This window comes from Balaenoptera physalus, assembly GCF_965194825.1.
Source record: "Balaenoptera physalus genome assembly, chromosome: 7".
NCBI classification, from domain to species: domain Eukaryota; kingdom Metazoa; phylum Chordata; class Mammalia; order Artiodactyla; family Balaenopteridae; genus Balaenoptera; species Balaenoptera physalus.
Genome location: NC_138886.1, coordinates 24,278,899 through 24,305,250, shown reverse-complemented (window position 1 = coordinate 24,305,250; position 26,352 = coordinate 24,278,899). Strand labels below are relative to the sequence as shown.

Sequence of the window (26,352 nt, the reverse complement as noted above, 5' to 3'; positions counted from 1 at the left end):
TTAGGAAGATAGAAAGTTATTTTTCCTTTTTGGTAAAGCATTTGCATAAACTTTTTTGAGACAGGTGTCACTTAGATACACTAAAGTTAATCTATTGATAGATTAATAAAGATGATAACCAATGGTCAAATAGGCTTAGAAGGGATGCTAAAGCCAGCAAGTATCTTTCCTGAAGACAACTTCACCCTGAAAGCTGTTACAGTAGACAACATACTCCCAAACTTAGAATATTTACATGGATGGCTCCATGTGGATACCTGGGAGCACCAAAGGGGATAAGAGCTTTTTTGGTTTTAATCCCACCTACTGTCCAATAAAGTAGGAGGAAAAATAGAAAACCTAGCAAAGTTTCCAGAGAAAATATATTTTAGGTGCATGCATGCTATTTGAATGTAACCAAGGGTTTTCCAAAGATCAAAGTGGTATCCTCACCAGCTGTTGCATGAACACAGTGAAAAAATAAGCCAAAATCAGTTAGACAGAATTATCAGGTCAAATCAAGATTTCTGTGGCAGACTAGTTTCAAGAAATTACCATTTTCTTAAAAGTATGTGGAAACAGAAATGCCAGCCAAAGATTCACTATTCAGGAGAAGCTTTACACCGCCTAACAGCTTATTAGAAAAAGGAGCTCTAATGGATAACATGAGGATTTCATTTGAGTAGCTATTCATAAGAAGTCAAAATGAAGTAGAGTCTTATTAATGAGTTAGAGCAATGAGTGACAAAGTTTTGGGAAGGAGCTGAGACAAGGCTGCAAAAGGCCTCTCCCTACCTGACATGATGAAGAGGAAAAAGGCATCAGTGACTTGGAAAGAGGATATGAAGAATAAAAGCTGAAGAATCAGCTCATTCAGAAATCAAGCCTGCAATACATAGACCCCAGAAGACATGATGGACATTTCTGGCTGGAACCTGCGATACACACAGAGCCCGTGACTTGGAAATAACCCCACATTTTGCATTTCCGATATCCAAACTACCCTCTGCAGAGGGCACAGCCTGACTGCAGAGGGACAGAGGAAGAAACAGGAAGGCCACCTCCTCTCCTCCCCAGGCAAAGCTAGAATTCCTGAGAATACAAGGAGGGTTCTGAGAGAAGCTGAGGTGTACGTGTGGTGCAGGAGGGGCTTCTCCCGAGCAAATTACGTGGCGATTAGGAGCTGCAGCAAGGGCCTGGGGACAGGCCATTAGACCTTTGTACATCACAGGCTTGAGAGTAGGATATTGAAACTGTTTTACACTATCCTCTCAAAGGAGATGTTAAAAATCTGAAAATACCAGCATCCCTCACTAGCTTAGCACTGAATGTTACCAGGAAGGCTCAAAACAGAAAAATGGGCCTCTCATGGAGAGCAGTTTCTGAAGGAAGTAAGAACAGCATAAATCTTATCCCTACCTGATAGCTTCTTCCACAGACTGGCCAATAATATTAGAAGAAGGACCTGGCTGAGATAGTGGTGTCAGGCTTATCACCCACTTCACTGGCTTGTAGTACTCATCACTGGAACTTAACAGATAAAATAGTGTGGTCAGGAAAATTATCTGCAAAACAAAGGACAGTACCTCCTAAAATATCACATTTGGAAACTACAGGAAGGAAACATAAATGGAACCAAGAACACGCTTTACTGCAGAAGGAGTGTGACATGCACTTATCTGTGGGTACGTACCAGAGACAGAACAAAGTTGAGGAGGGCAGTCCCGCTGTAGAAGAGGATGGTCAGGAGCGTGGTGACAGTGGTGAACAGCAGGCTCACGTTGCGGCTCATAACGATCCACAAAGACTCTAAGATCTGGCGAGGAGGGAAGGCTAAATATTAGAACTAGTCCTCAGGAAAGAAGTTTCTACAGCTACCTAGTGTGCTCTTCATGTAGTGTTTTAGTACCACAAACTGAAACGACAAGAACTGAGTATTATTTTATCTGAAAACATTTGAATGTTGATTAGTAAGGAAAATGGTTAAGTAAGTTATGGTGAATGTACTACAAATAATAACAGGCAGCCATTAAAACATCTTTATTATAACACAGAAAAATATTTTATGATACAATGCTAAGTTTAAAGAACAGGACAAAAAAGCTTATTTATAGCATGATTATAACTATGAAAATGGCACGCATAGAAAAAATACCTACAGAAGAATATGCCAGAATGCAACCTGTAGTTGTATGTAGCTTGTAGGACCACAAGCACAGGCCATGAAATTCTAACATTAGTCTGATTAGCTATACCTCCCCCACCGACTTGCCATCTTCAACTTAGAACCAACAACAAACACAAAAGCGTCACTTCAATGACTTCACTAAAGTCACAATAAAAGAAATGAACAGATGGGGTCAGAGCTCTGCAACTGAAAACCTTTCCTCAGATAGATAATGACCCTATATCAAGACCTACTCAGTTCATCTGATCCATCACCTGCAAATTCACTAGAAGCAGATGTTAATACGTGTTAAATATTACTGAAAGAAGAGGTATAATATCTATAACACACCTACGTATTTTCATGTAGGTGTGTTATAGATATTTCCTATCTCTTCATGAACTTAAAGTCCCATATGATAATGTCTGTTCTATTATTCTCCCCAAGAGGACTATCCTTCCTCTTAATGAAAAACAAGGAAGCAAGATGATCAGAAAAACACCTTCCATTATAGTTTTCAAAATGCTCACATAAACCTCACAGCAATGCAGTGAGGGAAGCAATGTCGATGATATCATCTTTATTTTACAGATATACAAACCGAAGCTCAGAGATTTTTTAAAACTTGCCCAAGGGCATGAAGCTAATAAGCGGAACTAGAGCTGGGACCAGAACTCCTAATGGCTGGTTTTATTTTGGTGCCCTTTCCAAAAGAGAAATTCTGTTTTTTGTCATATGCTCAAGTTATACCATCTCTTCCATGAAAGGCCTATCCATTCCTTTCCTACCTCAAATGTACCACTTATAAAGGCATATTTTGTTGTCCTCAGCATTTCTTGCAAACCTCAGCTCAGCCTTCATAAGAGGACTTTGGCAGGCTAGTTTCATTTACAATAACTCCTTACATAAAATCTTGAAAATGCTTCACGATGCCTACAAAAATATGCATGATTGACTGTTTGACCTTATGGGATAAAGAATGAATGAATAATGCCACTGATTCTAAGAAACAAACCAACAATGCCCTTACTTGTGATTTTTACAAACATTCTTTTGGGGAATTCAGTCACTTTGGAATTTTTATCAAAAAAAGTTTTTAAATAGTTTCTGGGTCATACTGATAGGAAATACTCTGTGGTAATTCTTAAGAAATTAACTGAATACATTAATTGTAGACTGGTAGTCACCAACAATCCAGTAACTTTTCTATGTACTCAAAGGGATTAGGAAGAAAGGTTCAGAAAAGAAGAAAGAGATGTTGGGTATTATAAAACCAAAAAATTCAGTCAAGGGCTGACCTTGACAGTTCCTTAAAATTTATTCTGATGAGATAGGTGGTGATATTAAAGAATGTGACTTTTTTTATTACTGTATAACAAAACGTGTCAATATTTAGAATATATATATTAGATATTAGTGAACCAATATTCCAAATGACCAGTGCACATTACAAAATCATGTAAGGGTAGAAGATCCATTCCTAGCCAAGACAGATCAAGGGACCTTAACATAAGAGAGTAGAAAAAGTTCACTGATACGGTTTCAAATTCTACACTGCAACTAACCTTTAAGAAATACCATTTGTTGAGTTTTGGTGTAGTATCAAAGAATAGTCACAATGATCTGAAAAGGTTATTAAAAGACTACCCTCTTTTCCAGCTACATATCTGTGTGAGGCTAGATTTCCTCATATACTTCAACCAAAACAACATATTCCAACAGACTGAATGCAAAAACAAATATGAGAAACCAGACATTAAACAGGTTTGCAAAAATGTAAAGAAAGCCACTCTTCACACTAAATCATTTTTTTTGTTTTGGAAAATGGTTATTTTTCAGACATAACAAGCATGTTCTTCATGTCAACAAGTAACGTTATTTTTTAGTGAATTGATAAATATGTTTAAAGTTCTCAGTTTTAACCGCTAATACAATAAGTATCAACAGAACCCCCATCAGCAAAAGCTCTTCGGAGTCCTCACACCAAAATGTGAGAGCCACTGGGCCACAGAAAACAGAGGGAAGGGATTAGCAAAAACAACCTTCTTAGAACTGAAGGACACAAATTTCTAGATGTAATTTCAAACTGTTGTATCTACACTAGGCGATTGGGAGAAACGGAAAATGTGAGTGCAGGCATGGGTGAAGGGACTGGGTGAAGGGACAAAAGGAGTCGTAAGAAAACCCCAAGGGAGCTGTAAGGAAGCACTGAGGGACTTGTATCTTCATCTTCCATGTTAGGAAGCCAAAAGATAATATTGTTAAACCAAGAAAGAGCAGCATAAACATTATTTAAGAAATTTAGAGGTAAATACACAGAGAAAGCTAAAAGAATTGAGAGCTCTTTTTGGAGAATGAGACTGAAGTGGGGAAGCACAGAGCAGGAGCAAAACATTTTTGACCTTTCAGCTATGGTCATCTATTATTTTGATAAAAATTAAATTTTAAAAATATCTAGCACAGCAAACCTCCACTTTTATTAACATGATGAGAGTTACAAGTTTATTCACAAGAGAAGTCTTCTCATCTCTGTGAAAAGGCACAGGCCAAGATACCTCACAAAGTATGCTATGGAATGAAGAACAGTCGCTGAAACTTGGCAACACGGCAAGCTGTTCCTTGCTGCCTTTGATCCTTTGGTAAACGAGGCAGAGGTGGGTGGTGCATGAGGGAAGGACGGGTGGGATGATAATAAGCGAAGCCTTTAAACATCCAGTCTCTCTAATGTGACCGGAACCATGTTTCCATCTGCCAAAGGGCTTCACCCACCAAAGGTGGCTCCCTCTCTAGTGTTCCAACTGGGGACATTCTGGTCAGCCTAGGGGACCAGGATACCATCTCAAAATCTGAGAGCCACGTGTGCTACCTGAGTCAGCATCTCTTGGTTACTCTTCAACCACAGAGGAGGCGTCAGGGGAGCTACACCTGAGGCCTATGGCTTTTGGACATCTTTCTAGTGCATTTCGAACTCTCCAAACTGTAAATGTCATGGCATTAAAAACAGGGTACCGAAAGGTCTTTCAGTGTGTGAAGAAAACTGGGAATTAGAGTTTCTGTTTTTGTTTCTAAGTCCAGTTTAACTATAAATAGTATTTCTTACCGAAAGAAATGTCTCAATGTTCTCATGGACAAAGGAAGCGATATCCTGCCAGTCCAGAATGTCTCCCAGCCAGCTATTCTGACGACTTATGTGCATCTTTTGTCCTTTGAGCCTTCCAGAGTGCGTTACATTCTATGGAATAGAACAGTTCAGACGTGAAATCTCCATCTTAACCTAAAGAATAGGAGGTATAAATAGCCTATTTTGTTTTAGGTCCACTTGAGCAATTTAGTAAGTACACAAAGGTGAAAAACTTTGTATTATTTAAGAAATCAACAAAGAACTCCACCGAAAGACCTGAAATATATTTTTCTGTTTACGTTCTAGTTACTGTGTCTCAGCCTAGCTTAAATACTTCCCTTCTAAGTATGTTCATGAACACACTTTACTCGTATGTTCAACTGAACACGAACGCAGCATATACTTTCATCTTACTTTTCCCTTTTAGCCCCTCTAACCTTTCTCTTGGTCTCCCAGTTTTGCTTTTTTCCCTCCTTTGCTCATCTCCCTTATTACTCCTCTATACACGCTAAAGGAAGCAGAGGGGAAATAAGAATATGAAAAAGTACAGCTAAAACCAATACAATGTTATATGTCAATCATGTCTCAATAAAACAGGGGAAAATAAGGGTCGGGGGGGATCTAACTTGTCTATCTGGAAGAGAATTACATTGGCAGAAATGCAGGAATAACAGATTTGAAAGAGTGATGTATAAACAAAGTGACTGGTAAGGTTAAAATTTAGAAATAGAAGTAGATTCTTAACATTCCTGTGTTTCCATTCTCGCACTTTTTTCAAACAGCACTGTGATGCCAGCCTTCATCATGCAATGAAGACATTAGGTCCTAGTAAAAGAGGTAAAGAAAGCAATGCACTTACCCACTTACAAACCTATGCTTTTAAAACACTGACCACCCTGGACCATAAGTGAAGCTCAAAGGGGGTGAGGGACAGTAAAAGCTGTTTGTCTGTAAGCAGAAGCCCCAGAGTCAGCAGAAGAAGTGGATACAACCTTTCCAATAGTCTGGCTCTTCAGCAGATATCTACCCAGAGATCCCCCAGTTAGTTTTAACTCCCAGTTTTGGAAACCCACAAAAACCATCACTGTTCCTTCGACTCCTCCTGGGGCAAGAGTACACAATGCCAAACAGGTCATTGAGCAACAAATTCAAATTTAAATCAAGCCCTCCTACCCCCAAACCCCAAGTTAAGAGACTTATTTATGTTTCTCTTCTGTTTAGATCAACCCTGGGAAAAACCAACCACGAACTCTGCCCCAGTCTATCTCCTTCCCTTGGATGGGCATCTTCCACAGCACAGCTCCTAATGGCCCACAGGCCTTGCCAACGCAGTGTATACAACAGCCCAGCACAACTAGCTGCTTGCAAACCATCATTTTTATATTTAATGAAAAATGATACTATTTTTCTTCATAAATTCTGAAATAGGAGTACATCAGCACAAGTAGCATTAAAGGTTTATTTAAAATAAAATAAATATCTCTAAACTTTTGGATCTATTTTCACTTCCTCAAAGAGAAAAGTTCTTAGTCTGGAGCTGTATTGTCCCAAATAGTAGCCACTACCCACATATGGCTACTAAGTACCTAAAATGTGGCTAGTCCAAAAACTGAGATGTGCTGTTAGTGTAAATGATAAACTGGATTTCTAAGACTTAGAATGGAAAAAATTATATATATATATATATATATATATATATATATACACATATAAAATATATATATATAATCTCATTAAATTTTTTTATTCATTCCATATGGAAATGACATATATTGGGTATACTGGGTTAAGTAAAATACATTATTAAAATTAATTTCACCTGTCCTAGTTTTTTTTTTAATGTGGCCACTAGAAAAATTAATATAACATGTATGACTTGCATTCATTACATTTCTACTGTACAAATCTGGTCTAGAGGATGGGATGGTGTTGATGGTAATGAACAGAGGATGGAATACTGATACACCAGAGAGACTGGTGGGTTCTGCCATGGAGACTGATCATCAGTTCAAGCTGACTTTTAGTGACCTGAGGTTTAAGAACTTGCAGCTTAAAAATGTCAATAAATGAAATCCCAATGTTAACACAATCCTACCTAGTCAATGAGTCCATAAAATAAAAGGACACTATTAGTTTACAACTGAAATCCTTAGCTAAAATAACTTACCTTTACAAACCAAGAATGATACAGTCTGTCCCAAAGTTCTAGTACTTGCTTTTCAATTACGGCAGTATTGTTCACCTTATCTCCAAGAATTTTATGAAGCTGGAAGAAATACAGATATAATCTGGGTTAATATTTCAGGCAACAATCCAGTAAAATTAATACATGCTGGGTCTTTATATTTGTTCCAAATCAAACTAAAATGTTCCAGCCTATTTAATTGCCTCTAACCACATTGTGTTCTTTCCTTAAACTCTACTACTCCTCAATATCCCCAGTAAATTTCCTCTCTCCCGTCTTTTTGCTTCTTTTTTCTTTCCTTTATTCTTAGGTCTCTAAGAGAGCTTCTTTAGGTTTTAAGAGAATGAAGCCATGCTTACTGACTTTTCTGATCTTACCTGCCCTCAGTATTCTCTGCTAGCTCACTTCTCTGAGTTTCAAAAGCTTAAGTGCTGCAGGAATCTACCTTTGGTCCTCTTCTAGCTATATTCTCTCCTTAGGCCATGTTATGGGCTTAATTGTGTCCCCCGCCCCTAAATTCTTATGTTGAAGTCCTAACCGCCAGTACCTCAGAATGTGACTGTATTTGGAGATAGGGTCTTTAAGGAGGTAACCAAATTAAAATGAGATCATTGGGGTAGGTCCTAATTCAATATTACTGTGTTCTTATAAAAAGAGGACATTAGGACATAAACACACATGGAGGGAAGACCATGTGAAGACAAAGGCCATCTAGAAGCCAAGCTGAAAGAGGCCTCAGAAGAAACCAATTCTGCTGACTCCTTGATCTTGGACTTGTAGCCTCTAGAACTGTGAGAATATTAATTTATGTTGTTGAAGCACAAAGTTCATGGTACTTTGTTATGGCAGCCCTACCAAAACTAATACAGTTCATCTCTACCAATCACATGGGTACTATCTGATATTCAAACTTCCATCTACAGCCCAGATCTCTCCCTTGAGCTCCAGCTATGTATGTCCGATTGTATGTCTACTTAAGATATTTAATATGCCTTGAAACAGAATTACCAATCTACATGCAACACCTACACCCCACTACCACCTCCAATTCTTTTCATCTAAGTGTACAGCTATCCTTCTAGTTGGACAAACCAAAAACTTCCTTCCCTTTCACTCCATAACCAATCCATGAGCAATTCATGTCAAGACAACCTCAAAAACATATCCCAAATATGACAATGTCTCTCAATTTCCACTTCTACAATCTTAGTCCAACTCATCAACATCTCACCTGGACTATCAGAATAATCTTTCAATTGGTCTCCCTGTCTTCTTCATTCTTGCCCACTTCTCCATAAAGCAGCCAAAATGAGCTTTCAATATCCTAAATCTGGTCATATCCCTGTTTTAAAGTCCTTTGTAGCTAAATTAAAATCCCAAGTTCTTTATGACCTAAAGGCTTGTCTCATCACCACATTCCCTATTCCAGCCACACTGACCTTTCTTTCCCTCATTCAAGTTCCTTCCCATCTCAGGGCCTCTGAATTTTCTATGCCCTCAACTTGAAACATTCTTTTCGCAGACCTTCATAAATTGCCTCCTTCTCACCATTCAAATCTTAGTGAAAACATTACCTTCTCAGAGGCATTCTCTGGCCATTCTAGCTAAAGCATCACTTGGAGTTACTCTCTACCACATCACTCTGTTTACTCTGGTCACAGCACTTTCAGATCTGAAACTTTTATTTGTTTGCACGTTTAATGCTTGTCTCCTTTCACCCGGAATGTAAGGCTCCAGGAGAGTTGTAACTCTTTCTGGTTTACTGCTTTTCGCCAGCATTTAGAACAGTGCCTGACATGTTTGTGCACTGGCTGTCACTTTCTTCATTCTCGTCATCAGAGAAGGGACAGAGGAAATGTGCTCATTACTTATTCTCTTGCTGTATCAGGGCAGTATCTCCAGGTACAAATTTTAGAAAGAGAATACAAGTAGAAAGGATAGTTAAAGCAAGGATGTTGCATGACAAAAGTAAACTGAATATTGAGAAAATAGTAAACTGGGAGGTCTGAGTAGAACCCAAACAATGCACAGAGGACATGGGAGACACGGCTGCCAAAGCAGGCTGAGGGCAGACAGACAGGAGCCCTCTCTGTTCATATCTGAACACGCCCTATAAAAAACTCTTTTCCTTTCCTGAGTGTAACATTTTTTTCCCTAGTTTTGACCCTTTCTACACTTTAGTTCTTAGGACCCAATTCTTACATGATTCTTAGCTGGATAAGATCTGAGCTTACTGGAAAGCTACCTCTGCAATTTCAATGGTTCTTTTTTTTTTAAACAGTTTTACTGAGATATAACACACACCTTAAAATTCAACCGTTCCTTTATATATATATCACTTTTTTTTTTAACATCTTTATTGGAGTATAATTGCTTTACCATGTTCTGTTAGTTTCTGCTGTATAACAAAGTGAATCAGCTATACATATACATATATCCCCATATCTCCTCCCTCTTGCGTCTCCCTCCCACCCTCCCTATCCCACCCCCCTAGGTGGTCACAAAGCACCGAGCTGAGCTCTCTGTGCTATGCAGCTGCTTCCCACTAGCTATCTATGTTACATCTGGTAGTGTATATATGTCAATGCTACTCTCTCACTTCGTCCCAGCTTACCCTTCTCACTCCCGTGTCCTCAAGCCCATTCTCTATGTCTGCATCTTTATTCCTGTCTTGCCCCTAGGTTCTTCATGACCTTTTTTTTTTTTTTTTTAGATTCCATACATATGTGTTAGCATACAGTATTTGTTTTTCTCTTTCTGACCTACTTCACTCTGTATGACAGACTCTAGGCCCATCCACCTCACTACACATACTTCAATTTCGTTTTTTTTATGGCTGAGTAATATTCCATTGTGTATATGGGCCACATCTACTTTATCCATTCATCTGTCAATGGATATGTAGGTTGCTTCCATGTCCGGGCTATTGTAAACAGTGCTGCAATGAACACTGCAGTACATGACTCCTTTTGAATTACGGTTTTCTCTGGTTATATGCCCAGTAGTGGGATTGCTGGGTCATATGGTACTTCTATTTTTAGTTTTTTAAGGAACCTCCATATTGTTCTCCATAGTGGCTGTATCAATCTACATTCCCACCAACAGTGCAAGTTTTCTCCACACCCTCTCCAGCATTTATTGTTTGTACATTTTTTGATGATGGCCATTCTGACCGGTGTGAGATGATACCTCATTGTAGTTTTGATTTGCATTTCTCTAATGATTAATGATGTTGAGCATCCTTTCATGTGTTTGTTGGCCATCTGTATATCTTCTTTGGAGAAATGTCTATTTAGGTCTTCTGCCCATTTTTGGATTGGGTTGTTTGTTTTTTTGATATTGAGCTGCATGAGCTGCTTGTATATTTTGGAGATTAATCCTTTGTCAGTTGCTTCATTTGCAAATACTTTCTCCCATTCTGAGGGTTGCCTTTTTGTCTTGTTTATGGTTTCCTTGTTGTGCAAAAGCTTTTAAGTTTCATTAGGTCCCATTTGTTTATTTTTGTTTTTATTTCCATTTCTCTAGGAGGTGACTCAAAAAGGATCTTGCTGTGATTTATGTCACAGAGTGTTCTGCCTATGTTTTCCTCTAAGACTTTTATAGTGTCTGGCCTTACATTTAGGTCTTTAATCCATTTTGAGTTTATTTTTGTATACGGTGTAAGGGAGTGTTCTAATTTCATTCTTTTACATGTAGCTGTCCAGTTTTCCCAGCACCACGTTTCTCCACTGTATATTCTTATCAAATATAAGGTGACCAGGGTTTCCCTGGTGGCGCAGGGGTTAAGAATCCGCCTGCAAATGCAGGGGACACAGGTTCGAGCCCTGGTCCGGGAAGATCCCACATGCTGCGGAGCAACTAAGCCCGTGCGCCACAACTACTGAGCCTGCACTCTAGAGCCCACGAGCCACAACTACTGAGCCCACCTGCCACAACTACTGAAGCCCACGTGCCTAGAGCCCGTGCTCTACAACAAGAGAAGCCACCGCAATGAGAAGCCCGTGCATAGCAATGAAGAGTAGCCCCCGCTCGCCGCAACCAGAGAAAGCCCATGCGCACCAACAAAGACCCAACGCAGCCAAAAATAAAAATAAATAAAATAAATAAATTAAAAAAAAAAAAAGATAAGGTGACCATATGTGCGTGGGTTTATCTCTGGGCTTTCTATCCTGTTCCATTCATCTATATTTCTGTTTTTGTGCCAGTACCATACTGTCTTGATTACTGTAGCTTTGTAGTATAGTCTAAAGTCAGGGAGCCTGATTCCTCCAGCTCCAACTTTTCTTTCTCAACATTGCTTTGGCTAATCAGGGTCTTTTGCATTTCCATACAAATTGTGCAATTTTTTGTTCTAGTTCTGTGAAAAATGCCATTGGTAGTTTGATAGGGATTACGTTGAATCTGTAGATTGCTCGGGGTAGCACAGTCATTTTCACAATGTTTATTCTTCCAATCCAAGAACATGATATATCTCTCCATCTGTTTGTATCATCTTTAATTTCTTTCATCAGTGTCTTATAGTTTTCTGCATACAGGTCTTTTGTCTCCTTAGGTAGATTCCTAGGTATTTTATTCTTTTTGTTACAATGGAAAATGGGAGTGTTTCCTTAATTTCTCTTTCATATTTTTCATCACTAGTGTATAGGAATGCAAGAGATTTCTGTGCATTAATCCTGCTATTTTACCAAATTCATTGTTAGCTCTAGTAGTTTTCTGGTAGCATCTTTAGGATTCTCTATGTATAGTATCATGTCACTTGCAAACAGTCAATTTTACTTCTTCTTTTCCTATTTGGATTCCTTTTATTTCTTTTCCTTCTCTGACTGCTGTGGCTAAAACCTCCAAAATTATGTTCAATAATAGCGGTGAGAGTGGGCAACCTTGTCTTGTTCCTGATCTTAGAGGAAGTGGTTTCAGTTTTTCACCATTGAGAACAATGTTGGCTGTGGGTTTGTCATATGTGGCTTTTGTTATGTTGAGGTAGGTTCCCTCTATGCCTACTTTCTGGAGAATTTTTACCATAAATGGGTGTTGAATTTTGTCGAAAGCTTTTTCTGCATCTGTGAAATTATCATATGGTTTTTATCCTTTAATTTGTTAATATGGTGTGTCATGTTGATTGATTTGTGTATAATGAAGAATCCTTGCATTCCTGGGATTAACTCCACTTGATCACAGTGGATGGTCCTTTTAATGTGCTGTTAGATTCTGTTTGCTAGTATTTTGTTGAGAATTTTTGCATCTATGTTCATCAGTGATATTGGCCAGTAGTTTTCTTTTTTTGTGACATCTTTGTCTGGTTTTGGTATCAGGGTGATGGTGGCCTCGTAGAATGAGTTTGGGAGTGTTCCTCCCTCTGCTACATTTTGGAAGAGTTTGAGAAGGATGGGTGTTAGCTGTTCTCTGAATGTTTGATAGAATTCACCTGTGAAGCCATCTGGTTCTGGGCTTTTGTATGCTGGAAGATTTTTAATCACAGTCTCAATTTCAGTGCTTGTGATTGGTCTGTTTATATTTTCTATTTCTTCCTGGTTCAGTCTCGGAAGGTTGTGCTTTTCTCAGAATTTGTCCATTTCTTTCAAGTTGTCCATTTTATTGGCATAGAGTTGCTTGTAGTAATCTCTCATGATCCTTTGTATTCCTGCAATGTCAGTTGTTACTTACCCTTTTTCATTTCTAATTCTATTGATTTGAGTCTTCTTCATTTTTTTCTTGATGAGTTCGGCTAATGGTTTATCAATTTTGTTTATCTTCTCAAAGAACCAGCTTTTAGTTTTATTCATCTTTGTTATTGATTTCTTCATTTCTTTTTCATTTATTTCTGATCTTATCTTTATGATTTCTTTCCTTCTGCTAACACTGAGTTTTGTTCTTCTTTCTCTAACGCTTTAGGTGTAAGCTTAGGTTGTTTACTTGAGATTTTTCTTGTTTCTTGAGGTAGGATTGTATTGCTATGAACTTCCCTCTTAGAACTGCTTTTGCTGCATCCCATCGATTATGGGTCGTCGAGTTTTCATTCTCATTTGTTTCTAGGTATTTTTTGATTTCCTCTTTGGTTTTTTTCAGTGATCTCTTGGTTATTTAGTAGCATCTTTTTTAGCCTCCATGTGTTTGTATTTTTTACAGTTTTTTTCCTGTAATCAATATCTAGTCTCATAGCGTTGTGGTCGGAAAAGATACTTGATACGATTTCAATTTTCTTAAATTTACCAAGGCTTGATTTGTAACCCAAGATATGATCTATCCTGGAGAATGTTCCATGAGCACTTGAGAACACTAATGATGAAAAATCTGAAAGTGAAATTAAGAAAACACTCCCATTTATCATTGTAACAAAAAGAATAAAATATCTAGGTATAAACCTACCTAAGGAGACAAAAGACCTGTATGCAGAAAATTATAAAACACTGATGAAAGAAATTAAAGATGATATAAATAGATGGAGAGATATACCATGTTCTTGGATTGGAAGAATCAACATTGTGAAAATGACTCTATTACCCAAAGCAATCTACAGATTCAATGCAATCCCTATCAAACTACCACTGGCATTTTTCACAGAACTAGAACAAAAAATTTCACAATTTGTATGGAAACACAAAAGACCCCGAAGAGCCAAAGCAATCTTGAGAAAGAAAAACGGAGCTGGAGGAATCAGGCTCCCTGACTTCAGACTATACTACAAAGCTACAGTAATCAAGACAGTATGCTACTGGCACAAAAACAGAAATATGGATCAATGGAACAGGATAGGAAGCCCAGAGATAAACCCATGCACATATGGTCACCTTATCTTTGATAAAGGAGGCAAGAATATACAGGGGAGAAAAGATAGCCTCTTCAATAAGTGGTGCTGGGAAAACTGGACAGCTACATGTAAAAGAATGAAATTAGGACACTCCCTAACACCATACACAAAAATAAACTCAAAATGGATTAAAGACCTAAATGTAAGGCCAGACACCATCAAACTCTTAGAGGAAAACACAGGCAGAACACTCTATAACATAAATCACAGCAAGATCCTTTTTGACCCACCTCCTAGAGAAATGGAAATAAACACAAAAATAAACAAATGGGACCTAATGAAACTTAAAAGCTTTTGCACAGCAAAGGAAACCATAAACAAGACAAAAAGACAACCCTCAGAATGGGATAAAATATTTGCAAAGGAAGCAACTGACAAAGGATTAATCTCCAAAATTTACAAGCAGTTCATGCAGCTCAATATCAAAAAAACAAAAAACCCAATCTAAAAATGGGCAGAAGACCTAAATAGACATTTCTCCAAAGAAGATATACAGATGGCCAACAAACACATGAAAGGATGCTCAACATCACTAATCATTAGAGAAATGCAAGTCAAAACTACAATGAGATATTATCTCACACCGGTCAGAACAACCATCATCAAAAAATCTACAAACAACAAATGCTGGAGAGGGTGTGGAGAAAAGGGAACCCTCTTGCACTGTTGGTGGGAATGTAAATTGATACAGCCACTATGGAGAAGAGTATGGAGGTTCCTTAAAAAACTAAAAATAGAACTACCATATGACCCAGCAATCCCACTACTGGGCATATACCCTGAGAAAACCATAATTCAGAAAGAGTCATGTACCAAAATGTTCATTGCAGCTCTATTTATAATAGCCAGGACATGGAAGCAACCTAAGTGTCCATCAACAGATGAATGGATAAAGATGTGGCACATATATACAATGGAATATTACTCAGCCATAAAAAGAAATGAAATTGAGTTATTTGTAGTGAGGTGGATGGACCTAGAGACTGTCATTCAGAGTGAAGTAAGTCAGAAAGAGAAAAACAAATACTGTATGCTAACACATATATATGGAATCTAAAAAAAAAAAAAAAAAAGTCGTCATGAAGAACCTAGGGGCAAAATGGGAATAAAGATGCAGACCTACTAGAGAATGGACTTGAGGATATGGGGAGGGGGAAGGGTAAGCTGGGACAAAGTGAGAGAGTGGCATGGACATATATACACTACCAAACGTAAAAAAGATAGCTAGTGGGAAGCAGCTGCATAGCACAGGGAGATCAGCTCGGTGCTTTGTGACCACGTAGAGGGCTGGGATTGGGAGGGTGAGAGGGCGGGAGATGCAAGAGGGAAGAGATATTGGGGACATATGTATATGTATAACTGATTCACTTTGTTATAAAGCAGAAACTAACACACCACTGTAAAGCAATTATACTCCAATAAAGATGTTAAAAAAAAAGTGTATTCTGTTGTTTTTGGATGGAATGTCCTATAAATATCAATTAAGTCCATCAAGTTTAATGTGTCATTTAAGCTTGTGTTTCCTTATTTATTTTCATTTTGGATGATCTGGTCATTGGTGAAAGTGGGGTGTTAAAGTCCCCTACTATGATTGTGTTACTATCATTTTCCCCTTTTAAGGCTGTTAGCCTTTGTCTTATGTATTGAGGTGCTCCTATGTTGGGTGCATAAATATTTACAATTGTTATATCTTCTTGGGTTGATCCCTTGATCATTATGTAGTGTCCTTCTTTGTCTCTTGTAATAGTCTTTATTTTAATGTCTATTTTTTCTGATATGAGAATTGCTATTCCAGCTTTCTTTTGATTTCCATTTGCAGGAAATATCTTTTTCTATCCCCTCATTTTCAGTCTGTATGTGTCCCTAGGTCTGAAGTGGGTCTCTTGTAGACAGGATATATATGGGTCTTGTTTTTGTATCCATTCAGCCAGTCTATGTCTTTTGGTTGGAGCATTTAATCCATTTACATTTAAGGTAATTATCGATATGTATGTTCCTATTACCATTTTCTTAATTGTTTTGGGTTTGTTATTGCAGGTCTTTTCCTTCTCTTGTGTTTCCTGCCTAGAGAAGTTCCTTTAGCATTTGTTGTAAAGCTGGTTTGTTGTTGCTGAATTCTCTTAACTTGTGCTTGTCTGTAAAGGTTTTAATTTCTCCATCGAAACTGAATGAGATCCTTGCTGGGTAGAGTAATCTTGGTTGTAGGTTTTTCCCTTTCATCACTTTAAATATGTCCTGCCACTCCCTTCTGGTTTACAGAGTTTCTGCTGAAAGATCAGTTGTTAACCTTATGGGGATTCCCTTGCATGTTATTTATTGCTTTTCCCTTGCTGCTTTTAATATTTTTCTTTGTATTTAATTTTTGATAGTTTGATTAATATGTGTCTTGGCGTGTTTCTCCATGGATTTATTCTGTATGGGACTCTCTGTGCTTCTTGGGCTTGACTGACTATTTCCTTTCCCATGTTAGGGAAGTTTTCCACTATAATCTCTTCAAATATTTTCTCAGACCCTTTCTTTTTCTCTTCTTCTTCTGGGACCCCTATAATTCGAATGTTGGTGCATTTAATGTTGTCCCAGAGGTCTCTGAGACTGTCCTCAATTCTTTTCATTCTTTTTTCTTTATTCTGCTCTGCGGTAGTCACTTCCACTATTTTATCTTCCAGGTCACTTATCCGTTCTTCTACCTCAGTTATTCTGCTATTGATTCCTTCTAGAGAACTTTTAATTTCATTTATTGTGTTGGTCATCATTGTTTGTTTGCTCTTTAGTTCTTCTTAGTCCTTGTTAAACGTTTCTTTTATTTTCTCTATTCTATTTCCAAGATTTTGGATCATCTTACTATCACTACTCTGAATTCTTTCTCAGGCAGACTGCCTATTTCCTGTTAATTTGTTTGGCCTGGTGGGTTTCTACCCTGCTCCTTCATCTGCTGCATTTCTCTGTCTTCTCATTTTGTTTAACTTACTGTGTTTGGGGTCTCCTTTTTGCAGGCTGCAGGTTCATAGTTCCCATTGGTTTTGGTGTCTGCCGCCAGTGGGTGAGGTTCATTCAGTGGCTTGTGTAAGCTTCCTGGTGGAGGGGATTGGTGCCTGTGTTCTGGTGGGTGGGGCTGGATCTTGTCTTTCTGGTGGGCAGGGCCGCATCCGGTGCTGTGTTTTGGGGTGCTGTGAACTTAGTATGATTTTAGTCAGCCTCTCTGCTAATGGGTGGGGTTGTGTTCCTGTCTTGCTAGTTGTTTGGCATGGGGCATCCAACACTGGAGCTTGCTGGCCGTTGGGTGGAGCTGGGTCTCAGCGTTGAGACAGAGATCTCTGGGAGAGCTCTCACCGATTGATATTACATGGTGCAGGGAGGTCTCTGGTGGTCCAATGTCCTAAACTCGGCTCTCCCACCTCAGAAGCTCAGGCTTGACACCTGGCCAGAGCACCAAGACCCTGTCAGCCACACGGCCAGGTACATGGGGATTTTCTTGTCTTTTGGGAAGTCTGAGGTCTTCTGCCAGCGTTCAGTATGTGTCCTGTAGGAGCTGTTCCACATGTAGATGTATTTTTCATGTATTTGTGGGGAGGAAGGGGACCTCCACGTCTTCCTCCTCCGCCATCTTTAAGGTCCTCCAATTCACCCATTTAAGTGTATAACTCAACAGTTTTTTAGTACATTCACAGTTATGCAACCATTACCAAAATCAATTTTGGAACATTTTCATCCCCCCAAAAGAAAACTCCATACTCATTAGTAATCAATCCCCCATTTCTCCCCAATCCCCCTACCCCTGAAAACCACTACTCTACTTTGTTTCTGTAGATATGCCTCTTCCACACATTTTATATAAATGGATGTGGTCTTTTATGACCGCTTCTTTTACTTAGCCTAATGTTTTCACGGGTCATCCATGTTGTAAAATGTATCAGTTCGTCCTTCCTATTTATGGCCAAATAATATCCCAGTATGTGGATATACCACATTTTATTTATCCACTCATCAGTTAATGGACATTCAATGGTTGCTTTTAGATATTATCCCTGTGTCTTGCAAATGAGGATCACAAATATTTTACAATGTTTCGTAGCAATATCATCTCTCTTCAGCTGTCTTCCCTTTTAGACTCTTGAGCAAAAGGTTTCAAACCTATCTTTTCTCTAAGTAATTTGAAATTTACTTCTTTAAAATCTAAGGCACATTTCTCCAGCTATCCAAATTCCCCTTCTTTATCCTTTTCCCAAATAGGTAAGAATTCCAGAATAAAAATTTCTCCTGAACAGATAATTCAAAAATTGAACGCTATGCTTTCCATAGATAAGTCAGGCATATATATATATATATATATATATATATAAAAGTCTAAAAGCCTTCTGCAATGACTGGATCTTTCTTCTATGATAGTTCTGATATGTATATCCACATACAGTGGACCTTTGACCAACACAGGTTGGAACAGCACAGGTCCACTTACACGTGGATTTTTTTCACTAAATATGTACTACAGTGCTCCACAATCTGTGGTTGGTTGAATCCGAGGATGTGGAACCAGGTATATGAGCACCAACTGTAAAGTTATATGGGAGTTTTCTGACCACACAGAAGGTCAGCACCTCTAACCACCACATTGTTCAAGGGTCAACTGTACTTATCTTTCATTTATTCAATAAATATTTTTTAAAAACTTCCATGTGACAGTTGATTTGGTTATCTGGCATGGACCCAGGAAGATCAGTAACACATTTTTCTCTTAACTTTTAAGGTGACCACAATTCCATCCTCAGGTTAGCAGATTACTGCGTGTACAATATCATTTCCAAGATACCTTTTTTTGAGATTTTGTTTTTGAATTTTAAACAAGAAATCACACACTAATACTTTTTCTGGCACACATGTCACTGCAACAAATCTTGCCAATCCCTAGACAATCCTAATTACTTCAGTACATTAAAACTTCAAACTACATTCATTTCCACAGGCAAAACTAGGGGGAAAAAAAAGAGATATCCCAAATCCATATCATGGAGTCTGATCTTAGCTGTGATAACTGTGCCTTCTCCTCTGTCTTTCATCTCCCCTTCACAGAGTTTCAGTTTCCTGTCTCTACATCTTGGATCACATAAATACCCCTTCTTAAAATACACTCTTCCTTCTCTTTATTTGCCCAGGACCTATCATTCCATTCCTTCAAGATTTATCTCAAGTGCCACATTAAAGCACTAAATTCAGTTCCGGGCACACACTTCTAGCATACCACAGTAGAAAGAGCAAGGGATTTGGAATTAGTCTTCAGTTTGAAACCAAGCTCTGCAATTTACTACATGACCATAGGGAATTTACTTAGCTTTGCTAAGTCTGTTTCCTCATCTATAAAGGGGGTAAAATAATTCAGACTACAATAAGTTTCTTGGAAAGATTAAATGAAACAAATTGGAAACTGCCAAGCACAGTTATCAGCTAATAATAAAATATAATATGTGTTAATACTTTTTCTCCACAAAGCCTTATTTGGTCACCCAAGCTTAGTGATCATTCTGTTCTAAAGCACAAATAATGAATCAGAACCATCTTGAACATGAAGCAAAAGGCCTACCTCTCAGATTATTCAGGCTACCAGCACTAATCAATATGATCATCCAGAAGGTCTAATTTCATCATATATTGCTTGTTGACTTGCAGATTTAAGCCTACCTCAAAAATAGAAATTGTTCTAAACAGAATCTCCATTTTTGCTTTATCAAAGCAAGAAGTCACTACCAATGAAGACCCTGTAAAGAGAAAGCCGCAAAAAGAGGCTCTTCCCTTACCTTGTGGGTTATCCATTCTCGTCCATACTGATACACATTGTTAGCCGCGGAATTAAGGGCTCTTTGGACTACCTGAGCCTCAGGAAGCCAACTAATTTAAAATAAAGAAAGAAAAAATGAAAAACTAATATAGTGCACTGCACCAAACTCTTGGAACTTAATTTTTTAAACACTCATTAACTGACATCACACACTTACAAATGTAATAATCTTACAGTATAATAATATGAACAGGAAATTTGGATCTCTAAATAGAGATGTGACTTGGGAGAAATTAAGTAGCTTTTAAATTACTCCAGTATTTATAGATTCATTAGTGGTTTGAAGAGACTGTTGAATATTTTCAGTTACATGGTACTACATTTTAGAGGAAAACTATAACCTGTATAATTATTCAAAAGTGTGAACTTCACAGAGGTATCTGGATAGATCCTTAATGACTAACAAACATCTATTAGGCCTGATAAAAAAAATCTTGCTGGCTGCTGTGAAAACACTTTGCCACTGCAGGTGTCCGAAGAGCAACAGATAAAGAGGGGGGGCTTCCCTGGTGGCGCAGTGGTTGAGAGTCTGCCTGCCAATGCAGGGGACACGGGTTCGAGCCCTGGTCTGGGAAGATCCCACATGCCACGGAGCAACTAGGCCCGTGACCACAATTACTGAGCCTGCGCGTCTGGAGCCTGTGCTCCGCAACAAGAGAGGCTGCGATAATGAGAGGCCCCCACACCACGATGAAGAGTGGCCCCCACTTGCCGCAACTAGAGAAAGCCCTCGCACAGAAACGAAGACCCAACACAGCAATAAATAAATAAATAAATAAATAAATCTACTAAAATATTAAAAAAAAAAACACACGGATAAAGAGGGGCTGTTGTGAGGCCAAGTCAAAGGCTTTGGCTCAGTCCAGACCTCCTCACAACCAGTGCCCTCTAGGAGACATGGGGCCAGAAACAACCTGAGCAACCTTTGCTGGGACAAACTGGGACACACCTTGGTCTTATACCAACCACAGCCTCTAAACTGAGCTTCTTGCTTCAGACATTTACTACATCAGCCAATCACTAACTCTGTTAGCCTCAGTCAAAACGTATCCCTCAGGTGAAACCAAGCTCCTACAATTAGGAATGGCCTACCCTCATCTTCCTGGGTAAAGATTAATCTCTATCACAGTATGACCTAGCAAGAGAACAGCCCCAATTAAAAACAGCTTCATCTACTGGGTTCCTCCCAAGTAAGGGCAGGGCTAAGTGACATTCAGTACCATCGTAGTGCCATCTCCTAATGCAGGTCCTGAGAATCAACAGGCTTGAGACTAGTGAGTAGTAAGTAGAAAATGAGTTCTAGACTAACAATACTGTCCAGGAAAAGAATTAAGATGTGTTCCAACTTCAACTTCGTTTTCTTTGAAGCTCTACTAGGCTGATCCTACCCTGAGTCTTTCTAATTTATACTTCAGCTCACCAAGCACATCCACAGGAAGTCGAGGTACCTATGTAGGGCACATAAAATGTGTACCACACTGGAAGAAATTATATCTAATCAATTCTTAACTGTATCACCTCCGCTAAGAGCACCCACATGAATTTCCCACAAGGTCAACTGCCATCTTCAGGACAAGAATCCACTGAGTACTGAGATTTGCAAGAAACTATTAATTCATGACCACCCCCCTAATCTGCTGCAAAAGAATCAGACCTCCCACAAATTACTGAAGTCTAAATAGCTTTTGGGCTTCCCTGGTGGCGCAGTGGTTAGGAATCTGCCTGCCAATGCAGGGCACATGGGTTCGAGCCCTGGTCTGGGAAGATCCCACATGCCGCGGAGCAACTAAGCCCATGCGCCACAGCTACTGAGCCTGCGCGTCTGGATCCTGTGCTCCACAACAGGACAGGCCGCGACAGTGAGAGGCCCGCGCACTGCGATGAAGAGTGGCCCCCACTCGCCGCAACTGGAGAAAGCCCTCGCACAGAAACGAAGATCCAACACAGCCAAAAATAAATAAATAAATAAATTTATTTTTAAAAAAACAAAAAACAAAAAATAAATAGCTTTTAAATTCTTTCCTGCATAGAATATTATTCAACAATAAAAAGGAACATACTATTGCTACATACAACATCTTCAGTGGACTTCAAGGGAATTATGCTAAGTGAGAAAAGCCAATCTCACAAGGCTGCATACTCTATGATTAGATTTATGTATCAAACAACAACAACAATATTATCAAACAACAATATTATAGATATGGAGAACAAAATACTGGTTGCCAAGGGTTAGGAATATGTTGGAGCAGGAGGTAGAGGGTAGGTGTGGCAAAAAGGGGTGGCATGAGGGAGCCTTGCGGTGATGGAACAGTTCTGTATCTTGACATGGTGTTGATAGCTAACAGGAAGCATGATAAAACTGCAGAGAACACATATAATATACACACGCACACATACATACACAAGTGCATGTAAAACTAGTGAAATGTCAATTTCCTGGTTTTGTTATTGTATAGTTATACAAGATGACAACAACAGTAGAGAAGGTGGGGCGAAGAGTCCAGGGGACCTCCCTATACATTTCTTTGCAAGTCCCTGTGAACTTTATAATTATTCCCAAATTTAAAAACAAAAACAACCAACTTTCTGAACTACTCTGATCTGGGGCTCCCCAGTTTGTGTGTGCCTTCAAAACAATAGTAGAGATAGTACTATTACAATTGAAAACCAGTACAGAAGGGATTTGGACTTATTTCCACTACAGAAGAATGACCACCAAAGAAAAAGAGCCCTCTTCTAAGGAGATAATTAAGGCTGCCAGTTTTTTAACTTCACTCCAGATCACTCTCCTGATCTGTACACCAACATAATCAATAGCCTACTAGATGCCTCTGTTGACACTTACCATAAACACCTCAAACTCATCAGGTAAAAAGTAAGTGAATTAGTTTTCCCACCATATCTGCTTCTGTTTCCTATCTTGGTGAATCCACCATCATCCACTAACTTCCAAAGCTTGAAACATTAGAGTCACGCTAGGTTTCGTTTTCCTATACCCAATTAATCACCAACTAACCCCCTTAAGATCTTACAAATCTGTCTGTCCTGTTCACTCCACAACAACTGTCCACAATTAACAGCTTTACTGCCTCTCACCTAGTTTTACTCTAGCTCTTAACTGGTCTAAGAGGCTCAAGTCTTGGAACACCTTCCACCTTTTCTCCACAGCACAGAGGGAGACTGTTACAGAATAAAATCTGATCACTGTCACTTCTTATATCCTTCACTAAGACAATGAACATACCTATCACTCTCAAAAGTTTCCTTGCACCCCTCTGCACTCCCTCCCTGGAACCCGCCCCTATCCACAGACAGCCACTGATCTATCTGTCACTAGATTAGTGTTTTCTAGAACTTAACATAAATGGAATCATATCATATAGACTCTCTTTTGCTTGACTTCTTTCATTCACCATAATTATTCTGAGATTCATCCACGTTGCTGCATGAACTGACAGTTCATTTTTGTTTAATGCTAAGTATTATTCCTTTGAATGGATATACTACAGTTTGTAACTAATCAGAAATATTGAGAACAAGCACTGAGTATGCTCTGGGTAATAGGAGATAAGCGGGTAGAAGTCCTTCTGAGAATATTCAAATATGATTCTAAACCAAGTTCAAGAAATATCCTAAGCAGGTTTTCTATAAAGAAATAAAGTCAAGTCAAAGGAAAAAACCAAGTTAAATCTCAATTAATAATCCTAAAACTGGCAGAGTATTTCCTAACATAAATTAGTGACCACCTTGGGGTTAGTAAAAAAGGTCATGTAATTTGTCATCAAGTTCAATTTGGCGAACAGCATAGTCCAGCTGAACTCTCCACAAAGACATAAAAACCCTCTCACAGAAGCCAAATTAAACAAGTACACAAAGAGATCCTCTAAGACAGGGGTTGGCAGATTTCTTCTGTAAAGGGCCAGAATGTAAATAAATATTTTAGGCTTTTTGGAACATATAATCTGTATCACAACTACTCATTTCTGTCTGCCTTTGTAGCCCCAAAACACCTACAGACAACATGTAAATGAATGGGTATAGGTTGTTCCAATAAATCTCTATAAGAACAGGTGGCTGGATTTGGCCCTGAGCCACAGTGTGCAACCCTGCCGCAAAAACGATACAATATGGGAACACTGCTGACTGTGCCATGGGGGACTGTCACAACTTCCTTAACCTTTGATCCTGCCTCCTCATCTGTGAAATGGGGATAATCTCTTCAACCTACTGAGGAATACATAACACAATATAGGTGAAAGCTTAGTAAATCACAAACATGTGGAAAACTGTGAATCTCAATTCAAATATATGAACTCCCCCCTCCCCACCATCCCATTACATGCTATTCTCATGCAAAAATGACAACATTCATCAAAACCTTGGTAAATTCTTTTCTCTTCCAAGGTAACTGTATCAATGAAGATCATTTCATGCAAACAGACATAGAACTTGGCCATCCATCTCTATTTTTGTCAAAACAAAATTCTTACTTTGCCCACTCAGGGTGATTTGCTAGAGTTTCGTTAATCAAATTGCTTGTGACTTCAATCATGTGTACACTCTCTTGATGTACCTGTATTATGGATAAGAAGAGAAAAGAATCTCAATAAAAATTAAACCCAATTTAACATTTATTTTCTACACTATTATTGGAACAATGCTTTTAGAGTCAAGTAATTATACATTTTAGTTTCAATTAACTTAGAGACCTCCACTGAACAGCTGCTATCCATAATGTCCTAGGACACACACTATGGGAAATAAATTGTGCAGAATAGCTCCCTGTCTTCAAGCTCAACAATGGGGGGAGAAATGTGAATAGATACAAATACTTCCAAATATATACAATATAAATATATAGATATATTTAGTTCACATAAGTGTATGTGTGTATAGCGTGTATATGTGTGTGTGTGTATATATATATATATACGATATCAATACTACATGGGCTTTAGAATTATAACACAATGTGAGACATATAGGGAAATAATCAACTGAGTAAGGTTTGTGAGTAAAGTAACCCAACTGAAAATGAATCTCAGAATTTACCTTGCTCAGTAATCAACAAAATGAGGGGGATAAAAAAGGAGAAGCCAATGTCAGGGAACATGTTCTATATGATTTTACTATTTTTAAAAGTATTAAATGGAGATTGGTTCAAGATGGTGAAGTAGAAGGATGTGCGCTCACTCCCTCTTGCGAGAGCACTGGAATCACAGCTAACTGCTGAACAATCATCAACAGGAAGACACTGGAACTCACCAAAAAATATACCCCACATCCAAAGACAAAGGAGAAGCCTCAATGACATGGTAGGAGGGGCAGAATCACAATAAAATCAAATCCCATAACCGCTGGGTGGGTGACTCACAAAGTGGAGAACAATTATACCACAGAAGTCCACCCACCAGAGTGAAGGTTCTGAGCCCCACGTCAAGATTCCCAACCTGAGGGTCCAGCAATGGAAGGAGGAATTCCCAGAGACTCAGACTTTGAAGGCTAGCAGGTTTGACTGCAGGACTTTGACAGGACTGGGGAAAACAGAGACTCACTCTTGGAGGGCACACACCAAGTAGTGTGCTCATCAGGACCAGGGGAAGGAGCAATGACCCCATAGAAGACTGAAACAGACCTACCTGCTAGTGTTGGAGGGTCTTCTGCAGAGGCAGAGGATGGCTGTGGCTCACTAAGGGGACAAGGACACTGATAGCAGAAGTTCTGGGAAGTACTCCTTGGTGTGAGCCCTCCCAGAGCCTGACATTGGCCCCACCAAAGAGCCGGGTAGGCTCCAGTGCTGGGTCACTTCAGGCCAAACAACCAACAGGGAGGGAACCCAACCCCACCCATGAGCAGACAAACAGATTAAACTTTTACTCAGCTCTGCCTGCTAGTGCAACACCCAGCTCTACCCACCACTACTCCCTCCCATCATGAAGCTTGCACAAGCCTCTTAGATAGCCTCATCCACCAGAGGGCAGACAGCAGAAGCAAGAACTACAATTCTGCAGCCTCTGGAACGAAAACCACAATCACAGAAAGATAGACAAAATGAAAAGGCAGAGGACTATGTATCAGATGAAGGAACAAGATAAAACCCCAGAAAAACAACTAAATGAAGTGGAGATAGGCAACCTTCCAAAATAAGAACACAGAATAATGATAGTGAAGATGATTCAGGACCTCGGAAACAGAATGGAGGCAAAGATCGAGAAGATACAAGAAATGTTTAACAAAGACCTAGAAGAATTAAAGAACA

General features: G+C 39.0%; 1 protein-coding gene across 4 annotated transcripts in view; it reads right to left on the bottom strand.

Moving 5' to 3' along the window:
* TMEM245 (transmembrane protein 245) overlaps positions 1-26,352 on the bottom strand; it is a 104,194-nt gene that overhangs the window by 31,923 nt on the left and 45,919 nt on the right. For 3 of the 4 annotated variants that reach the window (XM_082469151.1, XM_082469148.1, XM_082469149.1), the window contains 6 exons: positions 24,584-24,666; positions 20,050-20,140; positions 7,435-7,533; positions 5,247-5,378; positions 1,673-1,795; positions 1,399-1,544 (listed from right to left, as the gene is read on the bottom strand). In XM_082469151.1, the coding sequence (XP_082325277.1) occupies positions 1,399-1,544; positions 1,673-1,795; positions 5,247-5,378; positions 7,435-7,533; positions 20,050-20,140; positions 24,584-24,666 (674 nt within the window). The remainder of the gene's footprint in view (positions 1-1,398; positions 1,545-1,672; positions 1,796-5,246; positions 5,379-7,434; positions 7,534-20,049; positions 20,141-24,583; positions 24,667-26,352) is intronic. The other variant, XM_082469150.1, reaches the window with a different exon arrangement.